This window comes from Apteryx mantelli, chromosome 14, assembly GCF_036417845.1.
Source record: "Apteryx mantelli isolate bAptMan1 chromosome 14, bAptMan1.hap1, whole genome shotgun sequence".
Taxonomy (NCBI): domain Eukaryota; kingdom Metazoa; phylum Chordata; class Aves; order Apterygiformes; family Apterygidae; genus Apteryx; species Apteryx mantelli.
In genome coordinates, this window is record NC_089991.1 from 10,489,031 (window position 1) to 10,505,461 (window position 16,431).

The 16,431-nt window shown below is 38.8% G+C and overlaps 1 protein-coding gene across 8 annotated transcripts in view; it reads left to right on the forward strand.

Moving 5' to 3' along the window:
• EBF1 (EBF transcription factor 1) overlaps positions 1-14,076 on the forward strand; it is a 275,871-nt gene extending 261,795 nt beyond the window's left edge. For 4 of the 8 annotated variants that reach the window (XM_067304612.1, XM_067304613.1, XM_067304619.1 and 1 more), the window contains 6 exons: positions 1,160-1,225; positions 1,828-2,005; positions 3,592-3,771; positions 7,432-7,626; positions 8,000-8,068; positions 13,373-14,076. In XM_067304612.1, the coding sequence (XP_067160713.1) occupies positions 1,160-1,225; positions 1,828-2,005; positions 3,592-3,771; positions 7,432-7,626; positions 8,000-8,067 (687 nt within the window). In that variant the 3' untranslated portion in view covers position 8,068; positions 13,373-14,076. The remainder of the gene's footprint in view (positions 1-1,159; positions 1,226-1,827; positions 2,006-3,591; positions 3,772-7,431; positions 7,627-7,999; positions 8,069-13,372) is intronic. The other 4 variants (XM_067304615.1, XM_067304616.1, XM_067304617.1 and 1 more) reach the window with 2 other exon arrangements.
• The last annotated feature ends 2,355 nt before the right edge of the window (positions 14,077-16,431 follow it).

Sequence of the window (16,431 nt, forward strand, 5' to 3'; positions counted from 1 at the left end):
TTTAACTTTGTAGAAAACTGTAAAATTCTCAGAAATGGTACTATTTTTGTAAGCTACCTGCGGATATATGCTGTGGTGAATAGCATCATGTTTGTGTATTAAAGCAATACTTAGGCACTGGAAACAGCAAAAATATATTGTTTTACTTAAAAGATGGTCTAGATTGGTTTTTATCAGGCAATTGGGGATCTGCTAGATGTTTTGAAAGAATAGGAAAATAAGTTTTTTTCTGGGTTAATTCTGCAATGCATTTTTAGATTTTCTTTCAGGATTATTCCTAAAGGGTTTTTTGCACTGTAAAATGTAAGAACAGAAGAAATGCTGTTATTATTTTGATGCCAGTTTAAAAAACTATAAGTGTTTAAGTGAAGAAGAGGAGAGGTGAATGCTTTACACCACTGAGTAGAAAGAAATTAAAAGATATGAACAAATAGGAAAATGAACCAAATAAATAAATAAATAAATAAGAAGTAAAGTTATGCGCAAAATTGAGAGCTAAATCCCAGACTATTTTAAATACTGTTGTCCATTCAGGGAATGTTCGCAGGAAACCCTGCATGGTACTGGGCTATTCCCTCATACTGCATATATTTTCCTCTTATGCATCATTTTGTATACATGGATCCTAGCTCTGACCCATTGCATTAGGATACCAACCAAGGGAGTTGAGATGTTACATTACCAGTAGCATAGGACTGACTGGATATCTTTTGAACGTGGCCTGCTGGGTAAGGTCACGATTCCTGCAGTATGCAATTAAGAATAAAATAAACACATTGAAGGGATTCATAACATGCTCTGAATGACATTGATTGCAGTAATCTAGCAAATGACCTCAGGAATTGTATTCTGCAATAAACTGATGAGTGGTTTATAGTGCAGATGGTAGAGACAATTGAGTGATGTATTTTATTTTGCAGCACCAATGATTCTCACCTTTTGACTTGATTAAGTGTGTGTGTGAATAGGATGAACTAGTGATTTAACACCATTCAGTGGTTGCTGAGAGTTGTTACAATTAAGGTCTACCTGGTGGGAGAAAAAAAAACAAAACAAAACACAGTGCAACTAATAGAACAGTATAAAAGATTCTAACATTTATTTCCCCCACAAAGACTTTATTGAACTCAGAGGAACACATCTCTTTTTATATTGACAGGAAGTAATACTTAAGAGGGCTGCTGATTTAGTAGAAGCACTCTATGGTATGCCACATAATAACCAGGTAAATGCATTCTACTTGAGCAATTCTAAAACATGGCTATTTCTTAGATGTATAGATATATCAAGGGCTAAAGGTATACGATGCTACAATATGAAACAAAAATAAATATATGGGGCAGTGTCACATCTGGAGCAGGGGTTAATTTTCTTGTTTTCTTTTTAAAGTGTGTGAATTTAGTGCTTGGAAAAACAACATGTTATTAACCCTGGAGACATTTGTCCAGTGTCACCAGAGACTGTATAATATGGGTAATGATATGCATTATGTCTTGCCACCAGTGATTTTTCAATCTTACTGTAAAGATATCTTAGCCCTAAGGTGCAATAAGTCTGGGCTCCAGCCCCATTTTGCCAGTTGGTCTTGTTATACAGCTATTTGGCCACTGGGACTGAAACTTCCAACTCTTTTACCACAGATGTCAGGATTTATCATGGGGGCAGCAGATCTATAAACATTAACTGTCAGTCAGCCAACTGATTTAGAAAGAAAAGCATCTAGTTTTTGCCTTTGGACAGTGAAATGTTTTATTTGAGTATCAGAGAAAAGATTTGTCAGAGTCTAATTGGTAACTCTTTTATTCTTTTTTTCCTCTTGTCCTCTAGGAAATAATCCTGAAAAGAGCAGCAGACATCGCAGAAGCCCTCTACAGTGTTCCCCGCAATCACAACCAGCTCCCCGCCCTTGCTAACACGTCAGTCCATGCAGGAATGATGGGAGTGAATTCCTTTAGTGGTCAACTAGCTGTCAATGTTTCCGAAGCCTCGCAGGCCACCAATCAGGGTCAGGAGAAGACTCGCCTTCCTCTCTTTATGAATCTTTTCTGCTAAAAGTCAGGGAAACATGCGCAGAACAGGCCAAAGAGCAACTGTTCAGAACTGAACGCTAGGAGCATGCCTAGGTAGACACCGTCCCATACCACATGCACAATCTTTCAATTAAGCAATACAGTCTGGAGACCCTCTTTCATTTAGTGACATAGGCCCCAATTCAGGAAAAGCACTTATGCATGTATCTAAATCTCTTTTTTTAACTCAGACTAACACTTGCATTTGTGTTTAAATCCCACTAATTTTAAAAGGATTTCTGTGGACTCGAGCCTGTACTTAATTTTAAGTACTTGCTTATAGATTTCCCCGAGCATGCACAGTTTCTGAGTTTGGGCCTTAGGTAGTATTTCTTTATAACAGAAATGTATCCCTTGAGTATTTGTCTGGTTTTTGTTTTGTTTTGTTTTGCAAGAGACATGCTATTAGCACTGATGGATATTTTTCAGATTTTTAGATTTTTCTAAATTTTGAAAGTAGGAAAAACCCAAATATTTACAAAGGCATTTTCAGAGCTTCTCTCATTTTTAAAATAAAGTATTTTTCATGTTGTATAAAATCAGTATTGTTTTAATTTCTACAGTTAAAAAAAAAAGTGAAGAACATTTTTGCAAAATACCCTTTGCAATTTTCCCCTCTCCTTTGCTCAAGTCTATTTATTATCCAAATTCAAATCCATTTTAATGAGAAAGTGGTAGAATGAGGCTGTTTTCCAGACAGGCAGAAAAATTAGTGAGCATTACACTAAAAAATTACACCAAGAAATGATTTTAGATGATAGCAAGCATTTTACAGACATACTATGTGATAGGAAGAAAAGTTGGTATTTCATTTTCCAGGAGTGAAGACACATTTTGTATTTCTGTGCTTCTAGAAACAAACCCTCATTATGGATCTCTGAATATGAGGTTCCCCAACTCTCATTTTCAGAATAAGGTGGAAATTCAGATTTTAACTTTGAGCCAAATTTGCCGGTCAGTTTCTACCAACATAATGATCAGACCAGAACAGAAAGACTAAAGATATGCTACTACTATAAGGAATATACCCTACATTTTCCAAAGTGTGCAGTGAGCGTCTAATTTGAGATACATTAAGTGAGAGGGACATCAGAGGAGAGTTACCAAAGTCACATCCTCTTAACAGACCCTAAGTCGGGCACCCTAAATTACTTCTCACTTTGAAAATGTAGATAAAGTTCACATAGTTTCCTACAAATAGCTCTTTTAGAGTGAGTGTTCCTATAATGCCGACTGGTCATCTCTGCTAGAAGGCATGGATTTCCCGCAGAGCTGCGGAGTTGGTAGCCTTCCTCCTCCCTCTTCATGCTCCCATCAGCAATGACCCAAGCAGTGAGCGTTCGCAGTCTGCGTTGTCCGGTGGTGGTGGTGGTGGTGGTCGGTGCTAGCCCTCTCCATGCACACCGCGGCTGGAGTCGGGCAGCTGCCTTGCTAGGCCTGAGTTACTTGCTTGTCGCTGTTTGTTTTAGAAACTGTTCTCGGGCTAATTCCGCTTTCTAAATGTATTCCCTCCCCACAAAAGGTTTTACTCGCAACTCAAGCAGCGTGTCACCTCATGGGTATGTGCCAAGCACCACCCCTCAGCAGACAAATTATAACTCTGTCACAACAAGCATGAATGGCTATGGGAATGCTGGAATGTCAAATTTAGGCGGTTCTCCAACCTTCCTGAATGGATCTGCTGCCAATTCTCCCTATGCCAGTGAGTATGATATGGCTCTTCTGTATTTTGCACATTTTCATTAGGAAGAGATGGTGACTTTTCTGTGATACTCAATATTTAGTTTCTCTTTTGAGCACTTGAAGCAGAGCTTGGTCCTTTCTCTCCTCCCCAAGGCACTGACCTTTGAAGCACTTTAAAGACATCATTACTGTTGCCAACAATGCTCTTCTCTGTTTTATTATTATTATTTGGGAGTCTCATAAGAGCTGAAAAAGAATAATGTCAGTCATGATTTGGGTTGATAGTTTCATAACTTTCCTTGTGCTTGGTAAATAAGAAGCACTGTTCTCAACATTGCCAATTCTAGAAACCGGGATGGCATAAGTGACTTAATTTCTGTTGGAGTGGATCAAAAGTTGTCAGTACACAACTTCTTTTTATTGGAGTGGGTAGGAAAGAAGGCTAATGATATATTACAGGAAAAATAGTTTTTTCCAACTGTAAGATATCAAGGGCAGAAAAGTTTACTATAATACTGGCAAAGATTGATGTTTCCATAAGCATGATGATGTTTCCAAGACCTCTGAACAAAAGTGTTCATAACCTTATAGAAATTATGAGTTACCGTCGGGCCTAATCTTAATTGCTTATACTCTGTTTTCTTTGTAAGTAGGTATTGACTTCACTGAGAGCTTAGTATTAGTCAGTAAAATATGACCATGGCACTTAGAGTTTGTCTGTATTTTAGTGTCTGTACAGTGAGTGCCAGAAAGGTTCAAGTCACAGAAGACATATATTACATGGCATAAAGAGCGTATGGTCTACAATCCCAGTTACAAAAATATTTATGCATAGGACTAACTTTTTGCATTTTGATTTTAAAGGTTTAGTGACCTGTTTAAATATAAATATGCTTCTACTGGTAAGGGCCTATGAACCTCTTCTTCCACAGCTCACATAGATCAGTAATCACTACTCAGATGAGGAAATTAAATGAATAGACCTGCCCAATTCCTCAGACATTACTCATGTTGCATAATAGATTCCACTGACATCTGTAGAAAGCCAGAGGCAGAATCAGGCCAGAAAGTCATGTCATATAAATAGGTTTATAGACTCAGATCCTAGCATGGACAAGGCAAACAGAATGCTGAACGTATCAAAGTTTATGCAGCAGATCTTAAGTTCAGTGATATTAACAGCAGAAATGAGTTATTTTGAAGTGCATTGCTAGAATTCAGAATAAAAAAGAGGATAATAACTCTGATTTAAAAAATAACATAGCTTAGCTGCTGCAAATTTAGAAGAAAATATTTGCCCACATAACTAGTACTTATAACCTGGGAATTGCTAACCAGTTATTACTTTTGTACTCTAATCATAATGTAGCAAGTAGTATTACAAAGTACCTTACTTATTAAGTTGAACTTACTGTCACAGAATCTGTGCAATCTGAATTCATAATATAACATGATTGATGAGACATCTCTTTTTGGAAGCAGATGCCAGTAATGCATTTAAAATACTCTAGCAGTGTATTATTTCATATTTATGAACGAAGTCCTCTTTAGAATAGCACTTCACCTCCCAGCCCTGGTTCTTTATTCTGTTTATGTTTTGGGAGGTTTTCTTGGTAGATCTGTCATTCTGCTAATGCCTAATCCATTGAATCAGAAAATGCTTCAATCATGACCTGAAAATTAAAAGGTGGCATTCTTAATTAAATCAATAAACTAATTGCTGTATAGTAGCAATTCAATTTAGGTGCTTTGATTGCTCTCCCTTAGCAAGTACTTCCAGACATAGAGTGACTTCAGACTAAGATTGTATCTGTCAGACTGTGAAACTTTGAACATTTAATTTCCATTAATTGATTTCCTCAGTGTTAACAAATATGATATCAGATTCTCAAATAAGAACTCAAATATGGTGATATTTATCTACATAAATGCAAATAAAATAATAATTAAAAGCCCAAATGATATGAATTTTATTCTATAATATTTAATTATTCATTGCCTCCTCATGTATATAAGCAGTTTTTAAGCAAGATGAAGAATGAAAGCATGAGCTCTTACCAAGAATTGGTCCTTGCCTTTTTTTGGACAAAGAGGGGAAACTGTGAATGCCATCTGACAATAAAAGTATTTGGCTTTATTTTACAAAACAAACCCACTTAAAATCTCAATGATAAAGACATGAACCAAAGATATATATTGCACTATAAGTAAAATACTAGATATTTAAGGATATACGTATCTAAAAATCGAACTTCCAATATAGCATTTTCATTTTAAACAGTTAGTTTAGCTCTTAAAAAAAGAGAGACCTGTCTAAAAACATCTATATCTGTTTAGGAAAACTGGAGACTCCCATTTTATTCAATCTTGTACTTAAAGCCAGATCTTCATTTGATGTAAATCAGACTAGCTTCATTGCTTAGCTATATCCAGAGATTCCAATCAATGGCTTTGAAAAGTTGTATTGACTCTATTCAGACAGGTCATGGATCCTTTGGGAGTACTGCTTGGCTTGCCCATTATAAAACAGGCTTCCATTTTCAAAATCCTCAGTCTTAGGTGAGATCTGAAATGCCAGCTCCATCCCTGTGCATAAATAAAATGGTCACCCGAGAAATATGAATGTTTTTCATGATGCTGAGGATTCCTGGGAGGTCTCCACAGGAGAAAGTTTTCCAAAGCTGATGGAGACATGGAAGCTGGAGACTACCTTGATACTGGTCATTATAACAGAGAAAACATGTGTGGCCATTGTGAGAAAGTTTTAATGGTTTCACCCATTGGGAGGTAAAAGAAAGTGTGAATTCTGTCAGTCATCCACACATCTATTTGTGCAACAGACACTGAAAACACTAGTGCCAGGAGACCAAAGGTGTAAAAGCTATCAAAGTGGCCATCTCCCTGGGTGCTCCATGCTGGACAGCCTCTGTGTTATAACTTTAGCAATTTTCAATTCCCCTTTTCACCTCTCCTGAACCAAAAAAAAAAAAGCAAATATGTATATATATCTAGCTCTCCAGATAACTTCTTATAAACCTAGTCTGTGTAGTGTTTAGAAGAGGAAGAAATTGTAACCATTTTTGCTGACATTAGACAAGCAGATTGGCTGGGTTACTGCTAAGAGCTCTGCCTTCTGCAGGTTTGTATGAAATCCAATAGGTCTTTCTGGAGCTGTCTTGCTACAAGGCAAGCACTGCTCAGAAAAGTGGTTTTGGAGACCTGTTAAAAAGTTAGACCTTTCCAAGTTAAAATTCCAACTCTTGATTTGTACTGTAACCACTCTGCTCACCCATCAGTTGTGCAATCCAGGAGTGAACACAAAACCATTTCAAGTTCTGATGGGAGCTGTGTCTGTTACCAGTCACTGGAATAATGTGAAATAGGCTGGCGGGCCAGGGATATTGTGAGAATAAAGGATTGCAGTAACAGAGAATTAAAGGAGTCTATGAGAGCACCTAGAATTACTGCTCCTGAACAGTTGCAAAACCAAAAAAACCCAGGCAGGTTTCTTGTAGTGGCTGATTACACTTTGTGAACAACCAGAAATCTAACTGCAGTAAAGGCCATGGCCCTTTGAAATTAGACTCAGTCCATCCAAGAAGCAGGAGTCTTTTGTTTCTACAGCCTGCCAATTATCTAATACTAAGGAATCCCTTTTGGGGGTCTTTTCTTCCTTTAGTTGTGCCATCAAGTCCAACAATGGCCTCCTCCACTAGCCTCCCCTCAAACTGTAGCAGTTCCTCTGGGATTTTCTCCTTCTCACCAGCCAACATGGTCTCAGCGGTGAAACAGAAGAGTGCTTTTGCGCCTGTTGTGAGACCGCAAACTTCTCCTCCTCCCACCTGCACCAGCACCAACGGCAATAGCCTGCAAGGTAGGTGGCAAAAACTTTTGGCAGCAAAGACGGCTGCTCTCCAAACCATGAGTTCCCAGCGCCTTGCCATGCTCTAAGCGACAATGAGTCAGCTGCTGTCACAGGGGATGGAAGTCAGTGGGGGATACCTGGTGGTCTCTGTCCTAAACTTTCCTCCTGTAAAAAGTAACGAATCCCCTGTCAGCCCACCTAGTACCTTGCAGGTGTTTGACAACCACCCCATCTCTAACTCAACTAATACTGCTAAATTGAGAGGCTGTGTCTTTTAAAGCACAGACCAACTGTTTTGATAAAGACGAGTAATATTTCAGCTTACTAATGCCATCCTTTTTCTTTCTTTCCTTTCTTATTCCCTGTTGTCGTCCATTATCAGACCAGTCTTTTGTGGACTCTAGCAAGTACTCCACTGCAGGGTCTCTCCAGGGGCTGGCCTTCTCCTGAAGTACGTCACTCAATCTTCCCTTCCTTTTTTTCCTTTGTCATAGTACACTTGTGCAGAAATCCTACTGAGAGCAAATAGACTGTTACAGAGCTTTGCACAAACCTCTGCCTTTAATAAATAGAAGACACATTACAAACTAAAACAGCAGCGTTTTTCCAATTTAACTCATACCAGGGCAAACATTAGTTTGCACTGATTAATGTATCTGTGTGCCAGTTAATTCCCTAAATGGTGCTGTGACTCTTTGAAAGCCTCTTCAACTGTTGGTAGTAGGGGGCTGCTCCTTTTCAGTGTCCCTTCCCCTCTCATTACAAAGTATTCCAGTATTAGCACCTAAATACATTTTGAAGTGTTGATGCAAGCCAAGGGAGTGGCAGACAAAAAAGCTCATCAAACTGAGGATGCTGCAAGGACCAGTGCTGCCTATTTCATTGTTTGGTTCAGCCTATTTTACATCACTGTGCCTAAACCTTCCTGTATAATTACCTCACTACACATTAGTGTGCTGAGAGAGACGTTTTCATGCTCACTTAGACTGAGGAGTTTTCATAAGCAGATGCAGCCAGCTGCTTCCAACTGTGCCAGAGGTGGGAAAGATTTTGTGGTATGCACTGTGCTTCTCCCAGACCTGAGGTCTATTTTCCTTTCCACGTGCCTGTGCAAATTATGCAGAGAGCACCAAGCCGAGAATAAAAATCCTTTATTGCTAAAGCCATATTCAGAATGAGCTGTTCTGCACGGGGGGGAGGGCACCGTTCCCCAGGCTCCACATGTCACTCCACGGCCTCTGAAAAGAGAGACGCCAGGCTTGCGGTCATAATGCTGATAGCACCATTACAGCCGAAAAATCTATATGCAGGCAGAGTGGAACGAATTCATTCATAAAAGCTCGGATCTATTGTGACTAAAGAGAAGCATTGTCCTCAGGGCATTTTACACCGGTAAATTGGGAGGAGGAATCCTTGCAGATGTGCACACAAACGTACACACACAGAGAAACTGCGAAAGTACTAGGAACATATAAGCCGAAGAACATGGTTGCCTTCAGTCAGAACTTTTTGTTATAAATACAGATGGTGTTGGGAATAAAGCACAACAAAGACTTTAGATGAGCCATGGTGTTTAGAAAATACATTTTTTCGTGTTTCAAAAATTTGGCACTGCCAACTTGCTGCAAATGTTAATGGCGCCAGCTTAAAATGTTTCACCTCTGAATTAAAAAAAACAAACAAGAAGGGAACTAATAGTTGGCTGCTAGAAGCTTTTGAACATGTTAATGTTTCTTTCTTCTTGTCACCTTGTCCCAGCCTGGTGTCTGGGTTAGAGAGAAAAAGCGAGTAACAGGAGAAGGCTTTTTAAAGCACTGTTTTTCATTTCACAAGACGTGGAATTCCCAGATTCCACATACTGTATTATGAAAAGCAATTATGGAGCGAGCTGAGAGTGCCGGACGCAACTGGGGATTACTGATTGCCTCCTCATTATGTCACATCCAGATCTGTAATGCCCAGAAACCACACAGATTTGAGTGTTTCCCCTAATTTTTATTTAGCAATTCAGTTTTCATAATAGGAATGAGACACCGAGAGAGACGGTTCATTTCTAGGTCATCGCTGAACTTCTTGGTAAGTTAAAGACACACAGCCTTTAGCCCTGTGCCTTCTGACACTACCCGAGGCTGGTAATAATCACTCAGAAATGCGCTGCCTGTTGTGTCTTATTGCTTAAATAAACAACCGTGTATAAGGAGGCTGTCTTATCTCTCTTGGGCTTCTGGATACATCAGAAAGCAATCAAGCTTTCCTTATGTAGCCTAGATATCAGCAGAACTCACTAAAACAACAGCCATCCTTATCTGTTGTTCTCTTTGCCATGCAATTTTGTAAAACTCGGAATACATTATTTCTGTAATTTGCTAGCAGCAAATACAAATTAGTATATGATGGCGGAAATAATGCCCATTGGTGGGAGTTTTTCCTCTCTCTGCCCTCCCTTTTTGGAGATGTTGTGATCTCATACCTACACTGTTTCCCACTGATAGCTCTGTTTTCAGGATCAATAACATGCTACAGCTGAGAGAATTTACATGACTAGATGTAGCACTTACGGAATAAAAGTAGAGTGATATAAATGAAGACTTGGAAAGAATGGAAATATATCAAGGCTTTTAGGCAGAAAAGAATATCATTTTGCCATTTGCTTTGTAATTTAATTCAGAATATCAGAGCTCTTCAAAAACATTAATGCCTTGAAAAACTGAGCAAAGATCTACATCTGTACCATTTGTTTTCAGTGGCAAAAGGTGCATGGCTGACATGTAACTATGGGGAAATGTCTGAGTCAGGAAGTGAGGACTTGCAATTATGCCAGCTTCATTTGGGGGTTTATCCAGGGTAGACAGCTGTGCTGTCCCAAGAGAGAGCCAATTCTTGGCAACTTTTTGGTGAAACTGATTCATTTTTTTAAAATGAATCTCTTAACTGAGAAGGTTTTTTGGAGGAAAAATATTTTATCATTTTCTGAAGAATCTTCTTGTTTTAAATTTTGCCTAAATTTAGAGTTTAGAAAGGGATGAAAAGGACAAAAAATCTTGAAGTGGTACTCACAGAGAATTAATTATCCATTCAATTCTGCTCGTTTGCACTCACAGCATATAGGAAGACTCTACCCATCCCCAGCTCTTTTGTTCCTTGCTCACCTGAGCAGTAGTATTCTTCTCAGTATTGTTCTTCTCTGTGCTGCAACGTACAGTGCTGATGTCCCAGCACTGTCGTGCCACGTCTGTGTTCTTCTGAAGAATTGCCATCCATAAATCTCCAAGGGCATTATTAATAGCAATAAATATTATTATCCTTGGGTAAGAAACAGAAGCAATTCAAATTACTCAATGTAATACAATGAACTTGAAGGTGAACTGAAATTAGAACCTGTCTTAGGTCCCTGCCCAAATGAGCCTTTCAGTTAGTGAAAATTAGTCTCGCCTTTAGCTGAGGGTGGCTGCCTCACAGGAGGCCAAGAGGACACCTGCAGTCTGGTTGACTGTCTCCCTTTTTGTCAGGGCCCATTTTATTGCCCCCTCCATGAAGGTGCTTCTTTGAGGAAGCAGGGATAAGGATGGAGGGAGAGATGTGTGTGAGTTACACTGCTGAAAGTGCTGCTGGAAAGTCATGTGAATACCCTGGCACACGGCGTGAGAAGCCCGAGAGCAGAGTAGAGAGCAGCTGAGGAGCACAGCAGTGAGCGCAGCAGGGCTACTGCACCAGCACTTCTTGGCTTAGGGTTTGCCACTCTTTTGCTTGCATGTACTGTGGGGGACAGCCCAACAGTGAGCACTCAGGATTTGAGATAATCTTGAAAAATAATCCTATGGGAAGGTTTTTTTTTTAAAAAAAAATACAAGGCTGTTGCTATTTCATCCACTGTTGTTTATAAAATTGGCAAGGATTTAAAAAAAAAAAAAGCAATATCAATGTCAGCCTATGATCTGAGATGAAGGAGATGATATGATGGCAAAGTTGTGGACTTAATATGAAAGTGAAACCTCAGATTACCTCTGGTGGAGCCAAGAAGCACCATGCTGGGTAGTGCCACAGCAAGGAATAGTCACATTTTGGTAGCATCTAAGACACAGTGGTGTCCTCTCTACTGCTTATTTGAGGGCCTTCCTGTAAGGCTTAAAGCAAGGTAACTAGCCTCTCTATCCCTTTTATCTTCATTCCGACCTCCTTGAAGAGCCCTTAGGTGGAGTGAAAACAACCAGTACAGTGATTCCACATAAAAGCATTTCTGGATGATAAATTCCAAGAACTGAAATGCTGCTGTATAGTTGCAACATGTCACCTCTGAAGATGGCCTGTTGCAAACATGTGGATGTGTTTTGCATTCTCTCCTTCTCTCGTTTTATTTCATTTAATCAGTGCAGTTTACTCGAGCTGTTCTCCCCTTGCTGATTAGACTAGTAATTCTTGCACATATGGTGGTGTTTGTGGAGAAAACATTTCCCTCCTCTCCCCCTCCAACCCCAAATCTGTGAGTCTTTTACTTTGGCTCTGTTCTTATCAAATAATTGCAGCTGTAATTAAACCACAATGAATCGGCACCCGTCACAGGGTTGAGTTCTTCCTTAAGAAATTACATGTCCAGATGTCTGAGATGGCAGGCAGTTCTAGCATTTAAATAATGTGCCCATGAAGTGCCGCCAACCTGAAGGCAAATCTGTCTTCTACCTTTTTTTTGCAAATAACTGTACAACTAGTGTTTTAAAGATGCATTGTTGTTGCAGCTTTCATCATAAACTTACATGACTACCTCCTGTAGTGATGTGCTTGCTCACAGTCTATCATTCGGGCACTTGGTATGTCTGATCTGTAGAGAGTCTCTGGTAAACAGAGGGAGACCAAGCTGGAGGTCAGGCTAGGTGGAAGACTGTACCTGTTGACTTTTAATGAATGTCTCTTCTTTAAGAGAGATGGTGATTCCATAGAAGATGAGGTTAGGAGGTATAATAAAGAAATACTGATGATTCAACTTAACCAACAGTGAGGACTTTCTAAATCAACATTAACATACTACTGAATTAATGTAGATGGTGAGGTCTTCTACAAGCACGATAAAACCATGAGATGCTGGTCTGCTAAACCCTCAATTAAGGACAGATTTCCACTGTAACTTGGAGCAATGGACTTGAGGGTTTAAGTCCTTTTCAGCCCCCCCCCCCCGAAAATGCATGCACAAATTCCCAAGGTTGACTACTGAACTTGTAAGAGAAAACTGAGCTAAGAAAATGATCCACTGTCAGTGTGTATAATGTGACAAACACATTATGGTATCTGTAAAACTGGTGGCTTATGGGACTCAAGCCATCCACTCATATGTGGAGCAAAAATCTGCTTTTCTTTTAAAAAAGTAATAGAATGCATGGCGATGTCTGATTCAAGTTTAAGCCTCCTGATCATTTTTAGCAATAGTCAGACTTTGCATCTAAAAAACAGAAAATTAAGTTAGGAACAGATTCTGCTATCATCAGGTGAAGTGTATTTATTCTGGAAGAAAATCACTAATTTCAGCAGAGGCACTCACAATTAAACCACTTTCAGATCAGAATCAGGTTTCTTGTGGCTAATGCATACACAGTTGTGTCTATGGGATGATACTTAAATATAAATTAAATTCACAGTACAGCTGAGTACATTGCTAGTAAATGTTTAAAAGTGCTGAGGATTTTTAGAGTTGCTCTGTAATGCACAAAAGTAACGTCCTTTTTTTTTTTTTTTCCTCTCTCTCCTTCTCCTCTCCTTGTAACAGCTATATCTGGCATGATTGTTCCCCCCATGTGAAAGAATTGCCTTGAAGAATTTTATTAATGAAGAGGTTGAATTCTGCTTCAGAGAGAATCTGATACAAGTCCCAGAGTGGAACTTTTTACTCAGGCCTTTTTAAAAAAAAAAAAAAAAAAAGAAATAAAGAAGAATCTTACAATAACTGCGGATTTTTAAACAAAACAAAAATCACCATCCTTGCAAATACTGAAATTAACAATCTGCAATTGCAAGGTGTTGATTCAAGTTGTCCATCCCAAATACGTGGGAGATATATTTATTGTATGTTGATAAAAAAAAAAAAAAATCCACTTTTTTTGCGGGGGTGGGGGCTTGCTTTTGTTTTCATTTTTTTTCTTCTGTTTTTTGTGTTTTTTTAAGGCTTGATTTAACTCAACACCATTTGTCTTTTATAAGTCATACAATTATGTGAGGGACACTAGAGATGGAACTCCACATTTTTAATTTATGATTTAAAAAAAAAAAAGCTGTGTAAAGAAAAATGAAGTGGTGTCATTTGCAAACAAGTCTGTACGGGACAGAATAGAAGTGCCAGTTAGTTTTTCATAGAAGAATTATGGCCATTTAATTAAGGGTCGGCTTATACCGGTTGCTTATCCAGTGGTGATTTGCTAATGCGATGCATTTTCAATGTTCTCATTCGATAGGTGTTACTCCCTAGAAAGGTGATATTTTGGATGGTGAGGGTGGGATGGGGAGGGTGGGGGGTGTTTGCAACCTCTAATACCGGGCTAAATAGTTGTGTAAATAATGCAACAAGGAAAGTCGGTGAAAGCGGAGGTGAGGATGCAACCAACAAGCACGTTTCCCCTTGAGCTGCAAATCCAGTGCCTCTCGGTGCAGTGCTAAAACCCCGGAGCGAGGGGCGCGGGGCTCTGCCTCGCGCTCCCGCCAGGCTCTTGCCCAAAGAGGGGCCTTCCTTCCTGACGGCTCGTGCCAGCCGAGCCGGGCGGATTTTTGCAGAGCCGCCTAAAGCCCCGGCCGGCGACCCTGGGCGCCGTCGGCCTCCCCCTCCCCGAGCACCCGCGCTTCTGCCGCCCTCCCGCTACGATCGGGACCGTATCAGTCGACCCTCTCCGTTTGTATCATAATATATTAAGCAACAGGTAACTGCTTTTTGAATAGTAAATGGAAACACGAGTTTTGGGGGGGGGGGGATGGAGGGGTGGGGCTGTTAGGAAGGTTGCGACTCCAAACCATAGCTTCTGTTTTACAAGGATTTTGCTATCATTATCTGGGAAGTGTTCTTAAAAACTATTAGGCCGAGAGGCAGCAAAGCTCTGAAGATGCATTACCTGATATTTTTTTCTTTGCTGTTGTGTTTTGTATGTAGTTATAAATACTGTAGATTTTTTGTGATTTTTTGCCAAAGTTGTTGTTCTATTTATACATTTTAATGTCTTAAGACAGTTTTTCAATATCACAAAAAAGAATTTTACTGCATATTTTGCAAAAAAGAGCTCACTACCTTTAGCTTGCACATACTTGCAAAATTAATTAAAGAAAAAAAAAGCTTTTTGTTTCTGTTTTTTTTTGTTTGTTTGTTTTAAAGGGGATTTTGTAAAATATCCATATAAATAATGTATTTATCTTTGGAATTTGTACATTGCTTTTTTTCCCCTACCCCAGTTTATTTTATTGTGTATGTTTGCTATGTGAAAAAGTGCTGATTTGTTTGGTCATTCACCGTTGTATTAGCTGTTTAAATGTGATTTTAAAACATTTCATTTATAGGTTTTTTTAGTATTGTTTAAAACCATGCTTCCATTTTTTTAATTTCCACCCAAAAGCCATTGTCTATTTTTGTATTATTTGTAAGTTAAGAAGTTTTTTCCAATATATGGCAAAAAGTAGCATATTATTCTTGTAGCATTTAGTTATGTAGATTTTAAAAAAATGTATCCTTTGCTTTTGAGGCTTAACAAAAACTAATGCTGTTTTACTCTATTAATATGCATGGGATTTCTCCTCTTTGGAGTGACGCATTTTTGTGCATTAAATATGGGGAGAAACTTCATAGAACTCAATGAAAATACTTTCTTTCTTAAGTCTGCTTGTATATTTCTCTGTCTTTCACATAAATATAAACCAGCAGATTGGATGCCTTAACAATGCAAATCATATTCATTTCACTTGTACATTGTACTGTGCACCAGAACTGTCAGTCATCACTAACATTCTAAGAAAAAAAAAAAAAAAGGATTTGAAAAGCACAAAAGAACTGTTTTGTTACCTTAAAACAATATAACTTTTTTCTAGTCGAGCAAGAAATCATTTACAACGATGCTGCAACTGTGCATGCTTCCTGTATGAATTTTGCAATGGTTTTCACTAGAATGTCACAGTGTGATCTTTTGGGGGAAGGGAAGAAAACAGGATTTTTTTTTTCACGGTGAGAAAATAAAAGGAGAACAAAACTGGAAAATGTGAGAGACATCAGTTTATTGCTTCTCTGTATTCCAAGCGATTATTCTAATTCACATAGTAACCAACAGCACGACAATGTAATCAAATTTAAAGCCATATTTTGTCCAGTGACACCATCAATTACTCTTGTAGAGCTCCACTCAGAGTCATAGCAATTTTGACACCAGTGTTAGCCACCTACATTTGTAGTCTTTTATGCCAGTGTCCAAAGATCCGTTGACAATGTGCATAATTTTGTTTTGTTGCAGCTATTTATAGTGATCTGATGAATGGGACTTTATAAAACCCCCCCTGTACCACCCTCATCTTTTACAAAGTAAAAGATGCAGCTGTTTACAGAATATGGCTTTAAGTGGAAACATTCAGATTTTAGTTTTAAAAAAGGTGAAGCTTCACCATGACTGGATTGCATAAAGTATGCCTATTTCCTCACAGTTGTACTAGGATGCAGCTAAAATGAAGTCATCTCTGAAACTACTAACCTTTCACCTTCTTATCTAAATCTTTTTGAATAGACACACACACTGTACAGTTCTATTGTTAGAGAAACTAACTACTGTAGAGATTGTTATAATTTTTTTGCAGAAATTCAAGCTG